The sequence below is a fragment of the Anopheles coustani genome, chromosome X, assembly GCF_943734705.1.
Source record: "Anopheles coustani chromosome X, idAnoCousDA_361_x.2, whole genome shotgun sequence".
NCBI lineage: Eukaryota > Metazoa > Arthropoda > Insecta > Diptera > Culicidae > Anopheles > Anopheles coustani.
In genome coordinates this window covers 4,792,482-4,814,410 of record NC_071290.1, presented here as the reverse complement: position 1 = coordinate 4,814,410, position 21,929 = coordinate 4,792,482, and the positions used below count along the sequence as shown (strand labels likewise).

Sequence of the window (21,929 nt, the reverse complement as noted above, 5' to 3'; positions counted from 1 at the left end):
AATGCGAAATCGACTATCGGGTTCATTTCGGCCTGTATGGGTATTTTTGTTGTAACATGAACTGATCAAAGGATCAGCTTCCATTTGTATAGGTTTTTGGTATTTAGAACTAGAATTTTTTCGTAATTTGGAAGAATGCTAACTACTGTTTTTTTAAAGTAACATCAAACGTAGTATTTTTAAGTTCAGATCAACTTTGAAAGATGGTTTGTTTACACTGTCACCATTATTTCATGTTTTTCAAACATATTTACCTAAGTTTGCATAGTGGGTTGCACATACATCCTTGAAATTAATATTATGAAAATGAGAGGGATTGCATATACGCGTTGGTTAGACGTGAACGAAAGGACGGGATGAAGACGCTCTAGTCAAACAGGTGGCTCGAGCTATTGAAGGAAGAAGTATTTAAACATGTTGGATGGTTCAGCCATGGATTGTGCCGTGGAAACTTAATATTTTGTTGAGGGGCGCTTGTTTTCCAAAACTAGCTGCGGCCACCACCTACGTGTGTTTCCTCCACCAACTATGTTCGTTTTCGTATCAACACGACACGAGCGAGGACATGTTCGTCCGCCGTCAACAAGGTGTTAATATGCAAAAGAAACTGAAACAAAAGGAAACCGAAAGATAGGATGAGTTAAAAACGTATTTGGGAATATAAAACATAGACAAGGTTATGCGGAAGTTTTGATCAAGGTGAGCCACCTTAAACACCCTGCTCAAAGCTTTGGTAAAACATGTTTTTTTCTTTAAATGCGCTTCAACACTGGCAAGGTCTCATCATTTTAACATTCAATAATATATCAATAACCTTTTCACAACGTAGGAAAACGGTAAAGCGACGGCTGCTATCATGTTGTTGGCTATGGTTAGAATTCAAGAAAAACACGCCAGACTTTTCGCGGCACCCGCGAATAATTATTCAATTAGAGCTATTCATCAAATTGATAATTTCAGAGAAATATCAGCCCAAGGTAAATTGATATGTCAAGAAGTTTAGTTAATGTGGTTCCATCTACAAATAAAGTTTTCGAATCAAAAATGTAATGAATTAACATCCCAAGTAACGTTTTAAAATGTATCATGTTTATAACGATGCTGTTAATGCTACGTCGTTAAATCCTATCTTATGATTCTTAAAAGCTGTGATAAAAACTACCATTTAATCATGAAAAGTAAAAGAAGCCCACACTGTAGAACCGTTCTTTGAAACCATCCTTTGAAATCTTTTTTCGAGTGAATATAGACCTTTTCTAGATAGAATAGTCTTAGGGTGAGAACTTAATCCAGCCTAGAAATGTCAAACATGCGGCGCGCAAGAACATTGGATGTGTTGCACTGTCTGCTACGCTGAGTATTCGCTGTTAGGCATATTAAATCACCATATTATACCTTTTCATATTCAATTTCTAAATTCAATCATATAAAATTACCCTTCGCGTTTATTTATATACAAATGAGCAATTGGAAAAGCACTCCCAAAAAATTGAAACCCATTTTCTCACCCCAGGAACTTTTTTGGGGGAATTTAAAATCTTCTCACCAATAGCGAACACCTTGATCGCGATTGTTTCTGGTCTACGTAGATATGTTCTTGTTTTTTTTTTCCTCCTTGTTTTCATTCCATCGCCGATACGCTTTGTTTCAGCCTTAAAAGTACCTTGAGCTTTCCTTCATGGACCGAACCACCGAAAGGTCATACGCACAGCCATCACAAGCGCCAACGTAAGCACCCACTTTGAAGCAGCCTACGCTGGGTGAGGCCATGGGCGAGACCATAACGAAATGGAAATGAACATTGGAAGACTCTACGAGACTGTTGGATCGATAATCACTTGTGTAGCGATTTGTTTTGCTGTAAATGTTTTCGTCAGTTCGCATGAGCTAGGCGAGTTTTTTGGCACCTCTTTCATTTCTCCTGTGGGCGGAGAAGTTGGACGAGTTTCTGACATCTGAGGCTTACTTAGTTGCGCGTAATCATATTCATCCTCGGGTACACGAGATGAAAGGCAACCAATTCTAACAACCTGCCGTATTGCCTACATTGCAGAATATCATCAGTGTTTGTATCTTCCTCTTTCACTGATAAATCAACAGGTAAGAAGTAAAGCAGCAGAAAGTCAACCAGATCAAGTACGAAACAATTCAGTTGAGCAAGTTTGGAGAAAAATTTCTCTATTAAAACACTGATTTCTTCTTGCTTTCTTTGATGATACTCGAATAACTACAATGATAAACTCTTGCAATGATAAGTTTGCTTGTGATACCTAGCAAACTTGCATCTTTTGAGGTGTTTTTGAAAGTAATATGTAATATTTACTTATAGTACTCCCACATGTCGGGAGCAGCATACTTTCCCCGTTATGTTTTATTAATTTTTGTTTGCAGCCATACAAACTACCTAAAATGCCCAAATATTCCTATTACTAGTACGCGGATGATCTAGCAATAGCCGCCAGTAGCAAACAAGCAAAGCTACTACTACATTTACTTACAGTTCGTTGCTGAATTCTGAATCTTCAAATTGGTATATGCTTGTGTACTTTAAAGTTTTTGGTGCATTGGATACTGCTTTCAAAATGTATGAGTGATGCTTCTCATTCTTCCATTTCAATGTAGTATCATTTGTCTGATCGAATATTCCACCCAATTCACTTGATAATAAATGTTAAGTAAAAAAAAAGGTTTGAAATATAAAAAAAAAAACTATGACATTTGGTCGATATCTTGGAAGAAGGGCCGCATAAATAGTTCAAAACAAATTTCCAAGCACAGTAGGTTCAAGTATTCTCAGAATTTGGTAGCAGGATTACTACGGATATGTAATATCCATAGGTAATCTGTAATGTGTTTACACCTTTTACCACCTTTATCCATCCACCCTATTCTTGCGATCGCCGTAGGTTTTACGATAACCCGAGCGCCGTTGAGTGAATCCATCCAAAGCATTAAGCTGATGGCCGACCCTTTTAACCCTACGAGGGCACGCTTAGAGCGATGGCCGCACCTTTTAAGCCGGTTACCGCAGCTTTAAGCGTCAGTCAGTTTCTGACCCTTTTGTGAGCACGTTTGTCCAGAGAGATGTATGTAGCGGTGAAGGTAGTATGGGAAGTGGCAGGCGATAATCGTTAATGGGAAAATATCCAAGCGAAAGTGTAGTCCACGCAGGAGCGGATGATGTCAATCGGTAAAAAGCATTCAAGATGATTGTCCCCGGTAGTCTTGGCTAACGTTTCGGGACACCCTACAGCGGGATCCGTGTGCACAAAAATGTTCCTTGCTCCCTTAAACCTCCGGCTCCATTCATGGACGTCTTCAGACATGGGAGAAAGTTTGCTTTCCTGGGTAAACGTCGTCGTCGACGACGACGGTGTCTTTGCTGAAGACGACACCGCGTTACGTAGTGCATTGTGTATGTAACGGGTTTCTCTACCAACGCTTCACTGTTACCCTGGCCCACGGAGATTAACCTTGCGGTGGTCGAGAGGTCGCCTGAGATCCGGGTCCCACCCGGGCCCTACAACCGCGATAACAATTTATCCACGGAGTTCGCTTGACCGGTAATTGCAGATGCTGGCGCGACTTGTTGCGCTGTTGCTAGGGAAGCAGTTGTTTCGTGCACCAAACCTTCAACTCAATTTTTCTTACTGCTTTCTAAACTACACCCTCGTCCGTCTACATTGACCCCTGCACACGACCCAATCGCCAGCCAGGTCTACTGTGGCATACCTATCGGCTATGGTATGTAACTTGTTCTTACTGTTTCTTGCATCGAATTCGACCGTTTTTAAGGTCGGCTCCCTCCTCCGAATTCCAAATATTACAAACGGTTATGTTACGATGGGCAGGCTGAAAATGTCAAACGGCGAAAAGAACCATGGTACACGTTAAGGTGGGAACGACCGTCTGGGAGGCTTGCATCCAAAAAGGTAACTCGATCCCAACGTGTGGAAGATGGCCAGCAGCAGGTTCGTTTCTCTCCCCATATTGGATGATCATTGAACGAAAACCTCTACATTGGACCCAGGTGTCCCCTGGGAAAGCATTTTGCACTGCCGTGGAATGTCTGCTTTTAGCGAGCACCTCACGGATGGTACTGCGTTTTCTGCTGTTTCTACTTCTTCCTGCCTCGAGGCCCCGAGGGATCACCAGACCATTTGCCAAGAGTATCTTCTTCCGGGCGTAACGACCGTGCTGGTCTTGTCTACCCGTTAAAGGCATACTAGACTTTTTCCCCGGACCACTCGAGATAAACATTTTACAGGAATACAACATCGAATTGAACTATGCACAAAATCTTGAGATGCTAGATACCCATATCATCTCAATCCAACAATATAGATCTTTTATTTTCAGCATTACCTATAGCCTGTTCATAAATTTTGATAGTTTTGCCCATTGACTTAACCCCAAAATTAACACAAGGATGTAGTTAAGTATTCATATACCGTTCCACAAAATTAATTGTTCAAACATTATTGGATGGAAAGCAGCTATGGAAAGGTACACCAATATCCTTAAGTATTCCACCAGCTTCACCATTTCGCGCTTTTCGTGCAATGTTTGGAGAAAGTAGCTGCCCGCGCCAAATGCGGAGATCGATGGCAAATAAACATTTGTTTAGCTCTCGGCTTGTTCCGTCAACGACCCGTGAATTCACGTCATAAATCATTCCCCCCCCCCCCCATTCCAGATGTTCTCCACATCCCATCCGGTTAGCTAGCGTACGCTTGGAACTGGGAAAGATTGCAGAAACCAAACATTTTCTCTAATGGTTCCATGCCATTTTGGCACCACCTGGGTTTTCTAGACTCAAATCCTGCCACGCCAGGCTCAACTAAAATGTGTGTATGTTTTCCTCACTAAAGTTTATTACAGATGTAAAGTCACAGCTGTCGAACGTAGTTTCTCTTCTTCTGGCAGGCTAGTTAATACAAGCAACAGATCAAATTCGTGTTTTGCACCGAAAACAAACTAGAGGCTGAAGAATAGGTCAAATCTCAGTTCCTCAGCACACATAACCAGACGCACTTACGCGCCTAAGCGATTCGATGTGTTGATGTTTTTTCGCTGTGTGGCATGCTTTCTTTTCGTTTTAATTGTTGCGTTGGCGCATCAACCTGAACCCATCCTCCCCTGCTCTTTACCATTCGGAGGGAGGCAAAATCGTTTCGAAGATGCGTCTTTAAAAATATTTATGTGTGTATCTTCTCCTCGTCAGCGCGATTGCCAGCGCGGGTTCCGGTTGGCACATAACAGCGCAAGCAGATGTTCACGTCCACGGCGAGGGCTTTCCCCGATGCGTCGGGGCCTACCTCACCGAACGTAAACAGCTCGTAAAAAATTAGCGACTCGGCAGGGTACCGTACGTACGTTGCCAGCTGACGTAAGCGGTGCACAATAAATCAAAATCAATCATTGAACCGCAGCCTGGGCATGCGCATTCTTGGGGCATTGGATGCGGAGGGGCGGGGACGCGCAAAACTTTCCCACCAGAGGTGATCGCGTGCGGCATGCGCACAGTGATCGCGGCGCCAAGCCAGGCTGGGTCGCAACACTCTCGCTCAGCCTGAGCTGTGAATTATGGTAATAACAGTCATAACCGACCCGAACACCACACCCAAACCCAGTGGGAAGATGGCGACTGCGATGATGATGATGATGATGGGGATAATGAGAATGTGAAGACGATGGAGGTGGCGAACCGCCGACCCCAACCTGCGTTCGGGGCGCCGCAGATCTGACCCTTGGCTCGTAACAGCGAACTCCACCATTAATGATGGCGTCCTGCAGCGTTTCGCCGCAACATATAAAGCCACTGAAACGTCGGCGAGCCAGCGGACCGTTCAAATTGTTGCCTCTTGGCATTGGCAAACACTGCCCAACGCTGTGACCGTTTGTCATTCCCGCTTAGTTTCGGACCTATCTCACGAGCTACCGTATACAATAGTGCCATTTGGCTACGGCGAGGAGAAGGATGATGCGAAAATAACCGGCACACTCAATGTAGGAAAGGGGTACCATTATCAACCACAATCCCAGTGTGGCGCTGTCACTGCAGTACGCTGGTCGCCAGACTTATCCTGCAGTGACTTATACATTCCGCAGTGAACTATCACTCGCACGACTAGAGCGCTTGTGTTTGGGAAGTTCGGAAAGTCGGGACGGTGCAAATTACTGTGGCGTATGACGTGAGTTGTGGTACACAATACCTCCAATCGACACGTTCAGCGTATAGTTCATGTTTTTACCGCCATTGCGTCGGCTTCTACGGCGCGTGGTGATGAATGACGCGACGATTATCTCATCGCGCTCATAATTATCTAACGGTTGAGATGATGGGTTTTGATGCTGCCTCTGCAGCTACTACTGATCATGATACCGTCCACCAAACAGTGCAGCACTAATAAATCGGCCGCTATTGGCCGCTCAACGCGTGATACGAGGGTTGCCTTTTAAGTTTCGGGATTTGGAAAAACTGGTGATGCAATCTGTTAATTGAAAATTTTATCTTAAAGCTTGACGTTTTTGAGGTTATACGTACTCAGAACGTTTTGACATACGAACGTTATTTGTGTTGTTAAAAAAAGTTTAAAGTTTCAATGTCCGCCAAATTGTAGAATTGGGTCGTGGGCATTTTCGTGCGAATTTTTTTTTGCAACTTTCGACGTGAATTGACACAGCAGTAGTGCATAAATGAACTTAATTCAACTTTTAGTGATGAAACTCCATCAATGATCAGTATTTATCGATGGTTTGGAGAATTAAATCGTGGTCGGAGTTCACTCCAAGATGTATTTCGTGAAGGTCGTCCAAAATCAGTTGTCGTTCCGAAAACAATTGATGCTGTGCGTGAACGGATATTGCAAGATCGTCATATGACTTTTTGTGAGAAAGAGACAACCTTAGGTATTACTGGGACTAGCATATACTTAATATTGCATGAACATTTAACTGTCAAAAAAATTTGCTCGTGTTGGATTCCACACAATTTGTCAATCTCTCAAATAAAGACTCGTGTCGATTGGTCGTAAGAAATGCTCGAAAAATACGATTGCGGTGCTTCAAAATTCGTCTTTAATATCGTGACAGGTGATGAGTCGTGGATTTACGCGAATGAACCCGTAACTTAACTGCAATCGACTGTATGGGTGTTTCAAGATGCGCCGAATCCAACCAAAGTTGTTCACGCACGAAGCTCTTCCAAGCAAATGGTCGCATGTTTTTTCGGAAAAACTGGATATATCGCAACCAAACCTCTAGACAAAGGCAGAACAGTCTATTCTGAGTGGTACACAACAATTTGTTTGCCAGTTGTCTTCTAAGAAATCAGGAAATTCAACCGCTGTCGACGGATCACCCGTCACCACGACAAGGCGAGCTCTCACACATCGGCTCAAACAACTGCATTTTTGAGTACTCAAAACATCGATTTGATGAGTCATCCGCCATATAGTCCTGGATCTAGTACCAAATGACTTCTTTTAATTCCCGTACGTAAAAAATAAATTGAGATTTCAACGTTTTTCAATACCTGAAGAAGCGAAGATCTCTTAAAAAAGACTCGCGTCGTTTGAAATTTTAAACATTTTTTTAACAACACAAATAGCGTTCGTATGTCAAAACGTTCTGAGAACGGATAACCTCAAAAATGTCAAACTTTACGATAAAATTGTTAATTAACAGATTGCATCACCAGTTTTTCCAAATCCCGAAACTTAAAAGGCAACCCTCGTATTAAAGCATAGAGTCAGTTAGTCTGGAGGTTTAACCTCCAGACGAATGGTGATACCGATCATGAGTGAGCTTGTGAGTTCCCCCAAAAAGGAGAAAACATTATTTTTATCGCGGGACCTCATTGTCAGCAATGTATGCTACCTAACTCAATTTATGGGACTGCGGAGGTGGTTCATATACCATGTACCATACACGATTCACCTTTTTCAATTTAAGACTGATAGGGAAAAGAAGCAGTTGGATTAAAATAACAATTGAAGAAATCATTTAACACGTTGACTGCCAAGGTTTCTCAAAGTGGGTGACAGGCAATTTGAAACTTGCCGCGAAACTCATATAGTAGAACTCTGATATAGTAAGTAGTAGACTGTAGCAGTTGTAAACAATTATACTAAGGGAAATTTAGCATGATTATTATTGTTTTAAAAACCAGTGTAAGCATTTATTTTATAAACAATTGAATCCAAAATTCTTGTACCAAAAAACAGGTTCTAAACCCGCTTGGTAGTCAACGTCAATAACAATCAAGAGAACGATAACGGGGGTTTGTGGTATCGAACGAATCGGATCCAGCTGTGAGCACGAGAGACAGAGATACCTCTAATCTTTCAAACTCAGGTTACGGTAACTGGATTTTACCAGCTCTGGCAGGATGCACAACGTGAACTACACTTCAATCGGAACTGGCTTCATTTGTTCCCAGAATATCAATTAACGAGGGTAACGAAATTAAGACACTAAGAAGCAAAACCCCAGCGGTTATATGACTTGTTTAAGTCACCAATGGATCACTCTCATTCAGTTTCGATCATTACCGCATAGAAAAGCTTGCACTGAAAGGCCCCAAAGTTCATTTAATCGAAGCAGGAAACTGTTGTGGCTCATCTCCAATCGAACCACTCCCCCTCTGTAGAGAAAATTCCTCTTTTGCCAAATCCAAATATCGAGCCTCAACCGTCGACGCAGTGCGACCTTAACTTCCAACAGTAGGCACAGCCATCCGGAGGAATGGCATAAAAGCCACACAACCAAACCTGTCTGTGGAAACATTCGGTTCAGCCAGTTTTCTCAAACCTAACTAGTGCGTTTTTCGTTGAATCAGGAAATCGTGGCGCAAACAATTGAAATTAATTAAAATGAGCGCTCCGCAGCTGACAGACACGCTGGGTCTTCCGTACGATCAGAGAGCGTGATCTGCACCGTGTTACATCGTACACGGACAGGCCGGGTAACGTCTCCAATGTACGTAGTCGATGATCTAACGTTCATAAAACAAGATGGTTCGTTCAGGAGCCAGCTGACGGTGTTGCCAATCATGTAGAAACAAGTTGCTAAATTTGAATACAATCAATTCAGGCTTCTGCACTACTATCGCCTGCTTCTGGACCTTCGCAATACCTGAGATGTGGTAACGATGGTCGACCGTTGTCTTTGCTCACTGTCATTGTTATCAATTTGTTTATGGAACTCGACTGGAATTGTTACGGGTAATACGATCCATTTGAAAATGTTTCCCTATGCCATCTGTAATTTCAGCCACAAGAACTAAGACTCGCTCCGTTGTTTGCGTGAAAAGGGAATGTAGTTTTTAGTAGAATTGAAAAAAAAAATAAAAACAGCAGTTTGTTCAATGCACTCATGGTCTGTTAGGATGATGGAGGACAATTATGGGCAGTTGAGTAAACTCGACGTTAATAAATTGCGTTTCAGAACTCAGAAATTATTTTGTTTGCTAGAACTTCATAGATGTGCATGTAGTAGAGATCCCATTTTGATTTTACGTCTTCTATCGTCGAATTAGTACACACTCAAATGTAAGACGAAATGTAAATATTCATCAGATAGCGCCACCCAAAGGGACATTGGTCCTTTTTTCTAAATAATCCATTAACTCCGATATTGTTTTGTTTCTTCTTCCTTGATATAGGCAGGATATTTGGTATGCCTGGCAATATTGCTGGTAGCCAACTGCGCGATTGCGGCGAAGGAAGGTGGTGCTATCGAGCGGAAGCTCAACATCGATCCAGCCCTAAGGAAGGCGTTGCTACGCGCCCTTCGTCACTTGAAAGAGCGACAGGAGGAGGAGAAGCAAGAGCATCTATTAAGCGACTCCAACACAACCGAGGAGAACTTCGCCACTACCATCCTGGACGAGATTCTAGAGGAGAGTTCGGTGGCGGACGACCAAGAGAACGCACGCGTTCGTGCTGCAGATACGCCCGCCATCGAATTCCACACGTATGTCACGAACAGCCCACGGGAAGAGACCGACACCCTCGAGGGTGAGGTTGAGCAACGGGAATCGGACCCGGTCACGGTGGGATCAGCAGGGACGAACGAAATCATCAAGACGATCATCATCGCGAAGCCTAAATCAACTCTAAGCACACCGAAACTAGAATCCGAGAATGAGATCGTTCCACAGGTGCTACTAGATGGTAACACCGTTGCTTTACCGTCAGCAGATTCCAGTACCACCACGTCTCCTGTTCCTTCAGCTACCATAACGAACACAGTACCTCCAGTGTCGACGACAGCTGCTCCAACTCACAACGAAGACGGTGAAAACATTGAGCAGGTAAAGTCGGAGGATGTTAAGATATTCCAGGCACCGCTTGTAGCGGCTTTCACAGTCCAACAGGATCAGCTAGGTGTTTCACGCAATGTCATCCCACTGCTGCAAACTCCTCCAAAGCAGCAGACTGCCCAACCGTCTTCTGGTTCCAGCTCTAACGGCTCCGCAGCATCAGCCAGCTCCGAACCTATGCCTACACTACTCCCTCCGCAAGTCTCGGGTATGCCGGTGCCAGAAGTCACGCGAGCACTCGAAGAGAAGACACGCCAGCTCGAGCAGCAACTAATCGCCCTCCAAAACCAGCAGCGTGCACAGGAACAGCTGCTACGAGCTAAGCTACAGCAAGAGCAGGCCATTATACAGCAGCAACAAATACAGCTACAGCAGCAGAAGCAGCGGCTCGATGAGGAGACTCGCCTGCGCATCCATCGATTCGAGCAAGAGCAACGCCTTTTCCGTCAACAGCAGCAACAACAGCAATTGTTCCAGCCACTTCAACTACAACAGCAGCTACCGTCGCAGCAGCAACTCCTCCCATTCAAACCGTCCCAGGCTTCACAGCAGATAGCACCTCAACCCACCTTCATTCAGGAGCTTCCCCGGCCCGGCCCAGCCGTGCAGTTCATCCCGAGCGTCAGCCTGCCGGGTGGCAAGCCGATCCCGATCTCGGTTGAGCAACAGCTACCCTTCAAGGAAGCCGTCGACTTCCAGGCCTCACAACAAGCACCGCAACAGTCCCAACCAAGCACTACCGTCGAGCAGGTGAAAGCCATCAGCCAGCCGACGCCACCATTGCCACCGCAACCGCCACAACTCGCCCGCGACCAGGCCCTTCCGCTAAAGCCCTTCCAGCCATTTAACCTTTTCCCGGTCCTTCCTCCACTGCAGCTCGGTCCTAGCCCTTTCGATCAGCAGCAACTACCGCCGCTACAGCAGCGCAACCGGATCTTCCGCCAAGAGCCAGCGACCGGCAATTTCGGCCTTAACCAGCAGCCATTCCGGCCATCACAACCATTCGCCAGTGATAGCCAAAATCTGCAGAACCTACTGTTCCAGTCCGGCATCACATCCCGCTCCGCCGAAGATTTCAACATCATCACGAAGGTGCTCGCCCTTAATCACGGCATCCCGCAAGCCTCCTCTCAGCGCATGTTCGCCAAGCTGAGCCCCGAACAGCAACGGCAGCTGCTCTTCCGGAAGTGAAGGGTTTGCGCGGGAATCACTATTGTGTGCGACAGACCAGCAGTGAGGATGCAGTATAGATACAGAAAGTATGTGAGATAACATTCGGTGTGCCTTGGTAGGACTTTGAAAGCCGAAAATCTTTTCGTATTTCATTTGTGTAAGCGTGTTAGCTAACCTCATCTCTGCCATATTTATTACTGTCACGTGCTCGAGAGACGCAGTCCTGTCATGTCGGCCAGCCAATATTCTTTCGTACTCTAAAGCAGCCCGTAGACGTCACATATTAATCTGTGCAGATCTTTGACGGCTACAGATTTCCTCGTTCTCTCGTCTGTCAAACATCCCTCCAGATATCCCGAATATCTCGAGGGATGTTGGAAAGAGCTAAGGAAAAGCTGTAGACGTCAAACATCTGTACAGATTAATATATAACGTCTACGGCTTGCTTAACATCCCTCCAGGCACTTACTCGGTCAGGGATTCGCTTTCTTGCGTCATCTCGGAAAAAAATGAAAACAAACACACAAAATCATCCACATGCCCTTCTTCGTCCTAATTAGTTTGACGTCCGCCAGTTGTTGGGACCCTTTGAACAAGTGGTATTCGACATACGTGTCTTGTCGTTTGGTGTTAGGCGACGATGACAGTAAGCATCTAATTAAGGTAATGATTAAACTAAGCGAAAAAACTAGGCGTTCTAGGTAAGCGGTACAGATCGGACTGACGATGCCTACAATTTGCTAAAGAGATCATTAAGTAGTTTAAAATATTTTATTCGCTCTACAGTCGGTTCCATCGACTGGTAATTCTCTCAAATAAAATGTACGTTTAAAAAACTAAACCTGTCCTTTTAATGGTATTATTCTGTCTATTGGCATTATTCTATTATAGCTGAATCGAGAATTCTTCAGTTTTTTCCAACAGTTGTCGCCGTTTTCCTCAAACATTGAAGGTAGTAGAACTTATTAACTTATTACTATTATTATTAAGTAGAAACTATAATTATTATTATTGTTACAAACGCGTAACGTTTGTAACGCTCTGTACTGAAAATACTTCAAATAATCCTCGGACTATCGGTGGGGGTGGGGTGTGGTGGAGGTGGTAGGTAGGGTGGTGTAACATGTGCCTTTCCTTTCATTTAAGATCTGGTTCGATTACAAGTGTCCATAAAGCAAAAATGTGCATTCGAATCCCAAGTAGAGATTCGAATCTCAAGAGTAAGTACAAGAGTTGCTAGTCGCCATAGGGAGTCCAATCTCATTCACTCTTTTGGGATTCGAATCCCTGTTACGGATTCAAATCTCCTCGAAGATTAATATATCATTCTACACGATTTAAATCACAAAAGAGTGACTTGAAGATTCGAATCATCCCGATGATTGTTCACTTTGATTTAAATCTTTAAAAAGAGTTGTTATTCTCATCACTAGCAAATTGGCCTTAACACGTTGACTGACAAGCTTTTTTTATAACACGTTTTAGTACAATCAGTTTTGTTATAAAATTTGTTTATAATTTGGTTTATAGACATTTGGCTCAGACTTTTTTGTTAAACCAATAGCAAAAAGACTACTTATTTCGCGACCAAAACGAATTTTCATAAGAAATTCGTGGGTCCATATATGCACCAGGCTCCCCTAAAATGTGTATTGTTTTTTACAGAAATAACTGATTTACCTGGTACTAGGAGCTCCTCCTGGTCCGACTAGGAAGCTCGTTGACCGTGATTCAGAATCTTCGAATTGGTTGTTTCTGGAGAAAAGAAGGAAGTGGGGGTACATCGAAGGATTTCTAAAATAAACATTTTAGCTTTTGGAACTACGAAACCTATTCAGCCACAGCTATTCCATCCCCGAGCCATTTTATTTACGGTCGTAGCAACAGTTCCATAACGGTTCCTTGTTCATAAATCGCGTGACTTTACGGCACGGGAGTGCACGGACCTTCTAGCAGATGACACTGGTGTGCCCGACGAAAACGCCTTGATGTAGGCAAGGGACTGTGGTTGCACACAGCTCGCCAACGATATCAATTCGATTTCACCGTTTCGCAGGGGGTATCTGTTTTTTTGTTTTGATTTCAAGGCCACCGTGATTGGTCCTACACGATAAAACCCAATTCCAGGCGTACCAAACAACCCCACGCGTCCGCTCGAGGGCAGTGGTGGTAGTAGTGCTCCTCGTCCATGTTTATCCAATTTGGTTCGACAGCTGAGTGTATCGTACGATACACGCGACACCACGGTTTAAGCAACATGTATATATACTGGCAAACGCTGTCTATCGAACCCTTCGATCGAACCATCAATTTCAACCATGCAGTTCATGAAGTGAACTCGCGGTCGACGCAAGTCGAATGTCAACATCCCGCCCGTGAAATTCCGAAACTAGAGTGAGTTTTTGATCGCTATCTCCAAAAAAACGCTCCACCACGCTGACGCCCGAAGGAACCAGAGACCTGCTAGATGCTCTGGCACGGTTTTCCTACTTCGACCGCTGGTCCGACGACCAGCGGCGCGATTTTTGCCACCGGGCACGGATACGCCAGTTCGAGCCCGACCAGACCATTTTTGTTGAAGGTAAAGCACCGGTAAACTACGCCCATTTCGTACTTAGTGGCGAGTGTGGTCTGCTTCAGTGTCTGAATCTGCATAAGCATTGCGATCCGCGGACCGGAGTGACGCGCTACAAGTTAGCCCGGTCGCAGCCTACCGAGGATGAGATCGCACGGTTTCATCGACGTCGACAGGAACGTCTAGGGAGTTCGACCGATACACCGTCGACCAAACCAACGACAAACCAACTAAGGTAGGTAAGAAGTGGTACAGGACAAACCTGTTTTTTTTTATCATAAAACGTAAATAGGCAATAAGACAATTTTCCCCCCAATAGCTTGTATTTAATTGTAAATATAAGTTACACTAGTGATAATTTTTGCAATAAAAGTAACCTAAATAATCTGAATAAAACAATATTCATACCGCTCAGTGTTTCGCTGTTACATTGCGGTAACATTTGATTCAAGCAGGGTAAACAGTATAATAAAACCCTACCCATTGGTTTCTTACAACGAACGAATGAAACAAACCTTGCCAAGCCGCACCATTCAGGAGTTAAATAATTTCACAAACTTTCGAGCCTTACACGATGAGTATGGGAATGTATCCGGCTAAAAATGAAATGAAAAATGGGTGAAATTGTATCCAATTTAGGGTCAACGTTAAAAAAAAACCAGAAATTGAAAAATATGGAATAAAATGCCCATGAACCAATGAACAAAAAAACGATTTGTTAATTTTAGAAGCTGTTTTGAGCAGTAACATAAATGTTTATGAAACAATCTAAGATCTCAAGGAAGCCGCGACAGTGTAAAATCGTAAAAAGAAACAGCTATTGTAGCTAAAATGCGGTATTTTACTGTTTTTATGGCTTTTTCTTTAAGTGCAGCAAAATTGAGTAGACTGGGGAACAACCTAATTTTTTTGGGAAAATTCAACTCTACAAATCACCGCATTTTGATTTTTGTCCATCAATAATGTTCCTCGGCAATCGGACACAGCTCAAAAAGTGCAAAATAGGGTAATGAGGCTAGTGTTGTGTTGCTGATGTCGGTAGAGCAGCAGATAGTGTACCAGACTATGATACTTACCATATATTCAAACTCCTGAGGGGTCCTTGGAGAAAGAGTAGTTATGGGTTCTGACGTTCACCGGTACAACACTCGAAGGGCTCATGATCCCAGAACGTCGAACTTTTCTACAGTATTTGCCAGGAATTCACTATTTTGTAAAGGAATACAATGGTATAACAACAAAAAGATTGTACTAAAAAAGCGTGCTAAAAACACTTGGCTGTCAACGTGTTAAGGATAAGGTTTGTTTAATCTGCCAACCCTAGAAAGTGGTAACTCCCCTCCATATGTTCGACAAGGGAGATACTGGCTACACGAATAGGAGAGAGCATTTTTTAGCCGTGCCCTCCGGAGAGTTGTTCCACGATTTCTGTCTTTTGGAAGTTGTGCTTACCACTGTACGCAAGGAAAAGAAAGGTGACTGGTTTTTTCCGTGAAGGGTCACTATATAGTTTTTGGTCTAAAACCGAACAAAACTTTATATTATCCTAACATTTTTATGATTTTATTGATTAAATGATGGGCAGTTTGCAAGCAACTATGCAAGCATTCTTGTTCTATCATGTGTGTTTTTTGTGAATGTGATCAGCAATGATTTGGCAATAATAAGCAAAAATATGGTTCAATTGCATCGATTAGTGTCAAATAAATTAATTAAAGTAAACATACACATGAGAATGTGTTTTCGAAGCAGGTGCACTCGAAATAAAAGCCACGCAACGAAAGTAGAAAAAAAAGTGCAACAAAAACACTTTGCGCAAAGCCATAGTTTGTTCCTTCTTCGACGTGCGTGAAGCACAATTCTTATTCAAGTTCTTACAATTGGGTTCATTACTGTACAATATTCTTCACCTTTTCAGCATACGCACATCAAGCCCCTGGGAGTCCCATTTCGTGGACATTGCCACGTATAGCAGCGGTGCGGTGTTTGGGGTCGGCGAGCATATGGTAGACCGGGCGGTGTTTGCTCGAAGCCGCGTCCAGTGCCTGCTGATACCGCGCTACTGGCTGCTGGAGAAGCCGCAAAACCGGGGCAACATCTGGAACCGCGTCCGGATCTTTCTCGAGCAGCGTCAGCCGCCGCGCGAGCGTCTTTTTCGCTGGTTTCTCAGTGAGCTGATGTGGCACCGCTACCGACGGCAGCTGGTGGGCGATTTTGTAGCCGTGCACGCTCCGCGACACCTCCCGAGACTGTTGGACGTACCGCTAGTGTGTCGAATCGAGGAGTGTGACGTCAATGTGACCAGCTAGATATTGCTCCGGGTGCCGGATCGCCACCTGCTTAGAATCCGACCCGCCAACACGCCGTTTTAAAAAAGCTTTACACCTTCTGTTTCTGTTCTCTAAGATTGTTAATACCACTAATAAAAGATTAAGAACTACAAGCTACGTGAACAACAGCGGAGCGGATGGTAACGTGATGTGTCATCAGTTGGACGGCGACTGTTGTTGGGCTGCGTACGGCTTTGGTTCGTTCAGTTCCTGCAAATCAAGCAGCACTGGGTGATAGTTGATAATGGCCTCAAATTGATCTGTGAAAGGAAAAACATCCTGAAAACCATCCAACGCCTCGAGCAAGAAATGCAAAACATACCAAAGGAAACTAGACCTCGGTTTGTACTATCTGCTTTCACAAAAAGCTGGTCGCACTGTGATGGTGTTACAGTTGAAAGATATTTCATGGCTCGGTACAGCCCTTCGCGGGTTACTAAACCACCGTGTGCACCACTGTACAGCTGGAAAATCCCATCAAAGCATTATACACAAACTGTACCGAACACATTGTTCAATCGCTATGTCGAACCTTAAATAGCAGCTTCAGAAGCTCGAGCTTCGGTTTCCCCAACGTGGACAGGAACAACGCAAGCAGCAAGTACTCTCGGAAGTCAATCAATCCACAAGTATCCTTGTCCTGTAAATTATGGAGAGACATTAATCCAAACCAAACGAGTCACAGGATCTTATGCAATTATCGCTTCACTTCGTTTTGTTCGACAATAAGTAGCTTAATTTAATTTCAAGTCAAGCTGACAGAATTTAACAAACATACTTTGTTGAATATTTTAAACAAAATTCTGGTCGAGTGGTCTTCCCTCGCAACGCCCAACCTTCTCGCGAATTCATCCAGTGTAACATGGGCATGTTCATCCGTAAATGGTGCATACTGCTCGACCAAACGCTCCTCAACAGTTCCATCGGTTAATCTAGCAATACGAAACCAACCAAAATGATCAAATGACGTTTACTCTTACCGGACCAGGCGAACAAGCGAAGGCTTGGTTTTGTAGCTTACCCTAACCATTTGCGCATTTTTGCGATGTCATGGCTCCATGCATAGTACGGCATGCCAATCGCAATCATGTAGTTCATTAGCTTGCAGTCGTTGAGTCCGTGTTCGGTTCCGGGAATGCCGATTGCAGACGCAATGTAGTTGCGCACATTCAGTGCATACAGCTTGGCATCGCTCCGCTCCTGATCGTTCGGATAGTATACCGGCAGGAAGTGTATCTCGAAACTGGTGTGCAGGGTCGTCAGTGTGCGCCAGAGCAGGGTTGGTCTGTGGTTCGATCAAAATGCAACTTGTATCTCGTAACATCGAATGGGGGTGATTCGAGAACTTACACGCCAGGTCCCTCCCACGTCCAAGAAACCGTGTTGACGGCATTCGGGTACCGGATTGCAACTGGTTGCACGGGCAGTCCAGGGCCGAATGCACCTGGTTTAAATTGAACTATCGCCTTTCCGTTGCTACAGGTACCTTCAGGGAACACCAAAATCTGCGGCCAGTCCTCCTTTGAGATAACGCGCTCGACTATCAGGTGGCGTGTCATATGGCGCGAATTTGCATCCTCTCGGCAAACGTAGATTGGCTGGGTTATGTCAATTATTTCTGCCGGTGGAAGTACGGTCAGTGTATGGTAGCGTGGAACCATTACACCCCATGCGTTGCTACTTACTGCCAATAAGGGGTAAATCAGCTGCTTTGCTCTTGGCCACTACTGTTGACGGGCCACAGAATGCAACGACTATAGAGTCGAAAAGACTATAGTGTGGTCCCACGACTACGAACGGTGCCTCACGGGGTGTAGCACATTCTCCATACACCTTGATGTAGTGAAATGATCCAAAAAAGTACAATAGTCGCATAGCCAACGCCGTTAATTCACGCATTTCTCTAAAAAAAAGATATGATACATATACATTATTATTACACTCGGATATTGCCACATATTCGGCTGATAAGATGAAGTATACTCAGTTCATTCCATTACGATACATGGTAAGCGTAACTGTTTTTTTTTACACGATACCGCGTCATTCCTTCGACCTGCCTTTCTGCTACCTATAGTAAATTTTTCATTACAATAACAAATAGACCTTCTTTATAGAAAAATAGATAAGCTTCCCAAAGGATATTTGAGGTACCTTTACCATTGGTAATAATTTCACATATCCGGTAGGCACAACAGGTCACAGAAAAAAACACGACAATGTCGCTCCATCGTGTAAACAAACAATGAACGGTCATTTTTCGTATTGCTTTTCAAAAGAGGCAAAAACCAAGTGCACGGCAGTGCATTTGATCCCGTGAGTAATCAATGAGTCAAATTGAATTTTTTGAACTATGATTTTATGTATCTAACAGAAGCATGTAGATGCTATTAGATTTCAAAATGAAGGAGAACATCTTCCTCTAATTTTGCCTTTTTTGTATCATAAGTATGTATTAATTCTTGTAAGCAAATATGAACCGCGATATGAACATTTCTAGCGAAACCAAACGATGTCATATCAAACCATGTTTGATACGCAATGCGTCCATTGATTTGAATTTTGAAAACCAGTTTGTGAATCGTTTATGAGCTGACGAACTTTGTTCTTGTAGCCTGCGCCGGTGGCCGTGTGCGTTTCCGGTTCTACACGTGGTAGCATGTCTAGCGGTTCAGCTTACTAAAAATATCGCACTTGTTGTCGCCAAACCTAGCTGCCTGTACTGCGCAGTTTGTTTGCTCCCAAATCTCTTGCACGACACATGTTTGAAAACATCCACGGTCGCCTCTGCGTTGGCGACCACAATGCGCCCAGACGACGTTAAACACGCCGAACTGTGTGCAAAGCAAGTTCCTACGGTTCCGTCTTGTGTACCACCTCCGCGAATGATCGAAGATCTCGTTTCCGAGGTGAGGTGAACCGTAAAAGCCGCACACTACACCACGCACGCCTACGGTGAGAGGAGCCGGTTTGTTGATATTCTTTTTTACTTTTCTTTTCAACCAAAACAGACAAACCCGCAGTTTGATCACGCCATTCCTCGCGTTGTTTGTTTCTTTGTTTTGGGAATGGTTTCCTCTCGCTTGTGCCTTTTGGCTTGCACGCGATAAGTGCGTCTGGCGACACTCTTTTAGCTGGTTTCTTCCTCAACTTCCTTTTCTAAGCAGATAACGCGCGAATGCGTGCGAGCAAAGGTCTGCCATAGCTCGGCTGATCCGTGCTAGAATCGGATGACCACGATTCATCCAACCAACGTCGCTTATCTTGCCACTGTTCAGCGCTCGCCAAGTGTTCACGTTTGGTTGGTTATCGTTTTCGAGCGCGCAAAACATGTGCGCGACATGTTGATCATGTCAAAGGCAAACCACACGTCAGAAACACTCCAGTAACGAACATGTGCCCAAAGATGCATCCTATTTCCTATGTTTGGTTTGCCTGGTTTTTCAACGCGTCCACTGTTTGCTATCCAGCTACGGCACCTACCGTCGCCAGCCAGAAATCGGTATCGAGCGGCGCTCTTTTTCCGTTAGCCCGTACAGGCCGATCGAGGCAAACATCCATGCCACTACCAGACATAGACTCATCAAGATCGCACGTATCGGCAGGAGAAATATCGTCATCAAATAGGTCTGCAAAATATAAAAAGACACATAATCATCTAACGAAAGGATTGCTAATTCACGTTAAATGCTTGGTATGCCAAGGAGATGGCCCTTGTTACCTTCAGCTTCGTCCAAGTATCATCCAACTCCAGCTTCAGTACGAAGGGATTGACGTACTCAAACTCGCTAATCCGCGTATCAGGATTGCTGATCTGCGTTAATCGTTGAAAGTTCATTCTGATTTGATTGATGTCACACGGATGGTAGACGGTCTGTTTGATGGCGGGATTTTGTGCACTAACTTAAATAGCAGATCGTAATGTCGAGTTCGGATAGCCGAGAACACTTTGCCACGCACAACGAACGCGATAACGCCTCTAGTAAAACTCTTTGTAAAATATCACTAGATAGTCACACACGATATATCATTATTCTACTTTCGTTGTTTTGTGGGCCGCAGGGTCAGGTTCATGACATACGTGAAACGTATGACCGTCGATCACACCTTGCACATGCCCGCCGCTTAAACTCTTTCCCCACAAATCATTCACGCACACCAGCCGAAGTGTCGGGTTCGACCGCAAGATAGCGACTGACGCGTGTGTTGTGTGCGGAGTGTTGTGGTAACTCGCCAGTGTCGTTACATCCTAGCCCCCCCACCTCAAACCTTCGATGCTGAGGAAAGACTAAAAAATAAATTGTAGAAACCGATAGTCTTAAAAAGGGACACTCACAGCCGCACGGAATGTCTCATAGTGTTTGATGAAAACGTTATAAAAATAGAAGTTCCCGAAGAACGTACTAACGTTTGCGCAAAGCAAGACCTGCTGAACGCAAGGAGATGGATGAAAAGAGAAGAAAGCATGATCGCCCGACGTAAACGGGGCACTGTTGGACCCCAGCTACCAACACTCAATCTCAAACAAATCAAGTTCAACCGTATTTAACCTCCAAAGTCAACGGATGCAAAAATGCCAACAATTAAAAACTGTTGATTAGCAATATTTGACATGTTTACCTAACATTATTGTATAGAGGATGAAAACATTGAGCTATGTATTGTGTATTGTTTGTAGCATCTTCTTTTAACCGTCCTTCTAAGAAGTCGTTCGTGTGAGGAAGATAAAAGGAAGATGAAGCCCTTAATGTTTCGATACGAATTTTATTATAAGAGGCGCCCCTTTGCGTGTAAACAAACATATTTTCAGTCAAATTATCATGTTATGATATCTAACACAAATGCTCTCATATTTAACATCTCTTATCTCTCGAAACTATTTTCGAGCACTCTGGCTGTAAGCGTGTGTAGTAACCAGGAAATACTAATTGGAGAAGACAACTTATGTATGATTTAGGTTTTAGCTATGAATTAAAAAATGTGCCCTTTATTACCATAAAAGAAAAGAGTTGTGCTGTAAAGGAACTGTTTGTTTCTAGAACCTCAGATACGCAAAGTTGGAAATATGTATGCTAATTACAAACTGATTGCATGAAATTAAACTTCAAACCAAATGAATTACGAGTATTATATTACGATTCGTTGGTAACAGTGTAATGCAAAATAAACGAATTCAGTAAATGCAAGTTAATTTTATTCTTGAACTAACATAAGTTGCATTTTACTTTGGCTTGTTACTTGAGAATAGCACCATGCCATTAAGGGTTAATATTCCATATACGAAAAAACCAGAAACTGTGCTCCTTTTTTTTCAAATCATCTCATGATTATTTAGTTCCATTGTTGATATTCTCAGATAAAAAATTATTAGAACAGCCAATTTAACATAGACGATCATTTGAACGCTCATACTTTTCGTTCCAATAGCTGTTGAAAATATATCTTTTAAATACTTGGCACTCAATGCCAGGTTTATTTCTTCTAAATATTTCGTTCCATCCGTTTGCACAGCTTGCCTTTCTCT

General features: G+C 43.6%; 3 protein-coding genes across 3 annotated transcripts in view; 2 read left to right on the top strand and 1 right to left on the bottom strand.

Moving 5' to 3' along the window:
* Positions 1–11,518, top strand: part of LOC131268890 (involucrin-like) — a 28,286-nt gene extending 16,768 nt beyond the window's left edge. The window contains exon 2 of the mRNA XM_058271183.1: positions 9,668–11,518. Coding sequence (XP_058127166.1) covers positions 9,668–11,518 — 1,851 coding nt within the window. The remainder of the gene's footprint in view (positions 1–9,667) is intronic.
* A 1,162-nt stretch (positions 11,519–12,680) lies between these two features.
* On the top strand, positions 12,681–16,384 carry LOC131268889 (uncharacterized). The gene is made up of 3 exons (XM_058271182.1): positions 12,681–12,720; positions 13,950–14,310; positions 15,994–16,384. The coding sequence occupies exons 1-3, from the start codon at positions 12,681–12,683 to the stop codon at positions 16,382–16,384; spliced, it is 792 nt and encodes a 263-aa protein (XP_058127165.1).
* On the bottom strand, positions 15,915–20,243 carry LOC131269168 (lysophosphatidylcholine acyltransferase-like). Its single transcript, XM_058271496.1, has 9 exons — positions 20,127–20,243; positions 19,889–20,034; positions 18,091–18,308; positions 17,756–18,023; positions 17,427–17,690; positions 17,184–17,337; positions 16,938–17,045; positions 16,728–16,869; positions 15,915–16,665 (listed from the first exon to the last, which is right to left on the bottom strand). The coding sequence occupies exons 1-9, from the start codon at positions 20,241–20,243 to the stop codon at positions 16,562–16,564; spliced, it is 1,521 nt and encodes a 506-aa protein (XP_058127479.1). The 3' UTR covers positions 15,915–16,561.
* Between the last annotated feature and the right edge of the window lie 1,686 nt (positions 20,244–21,929).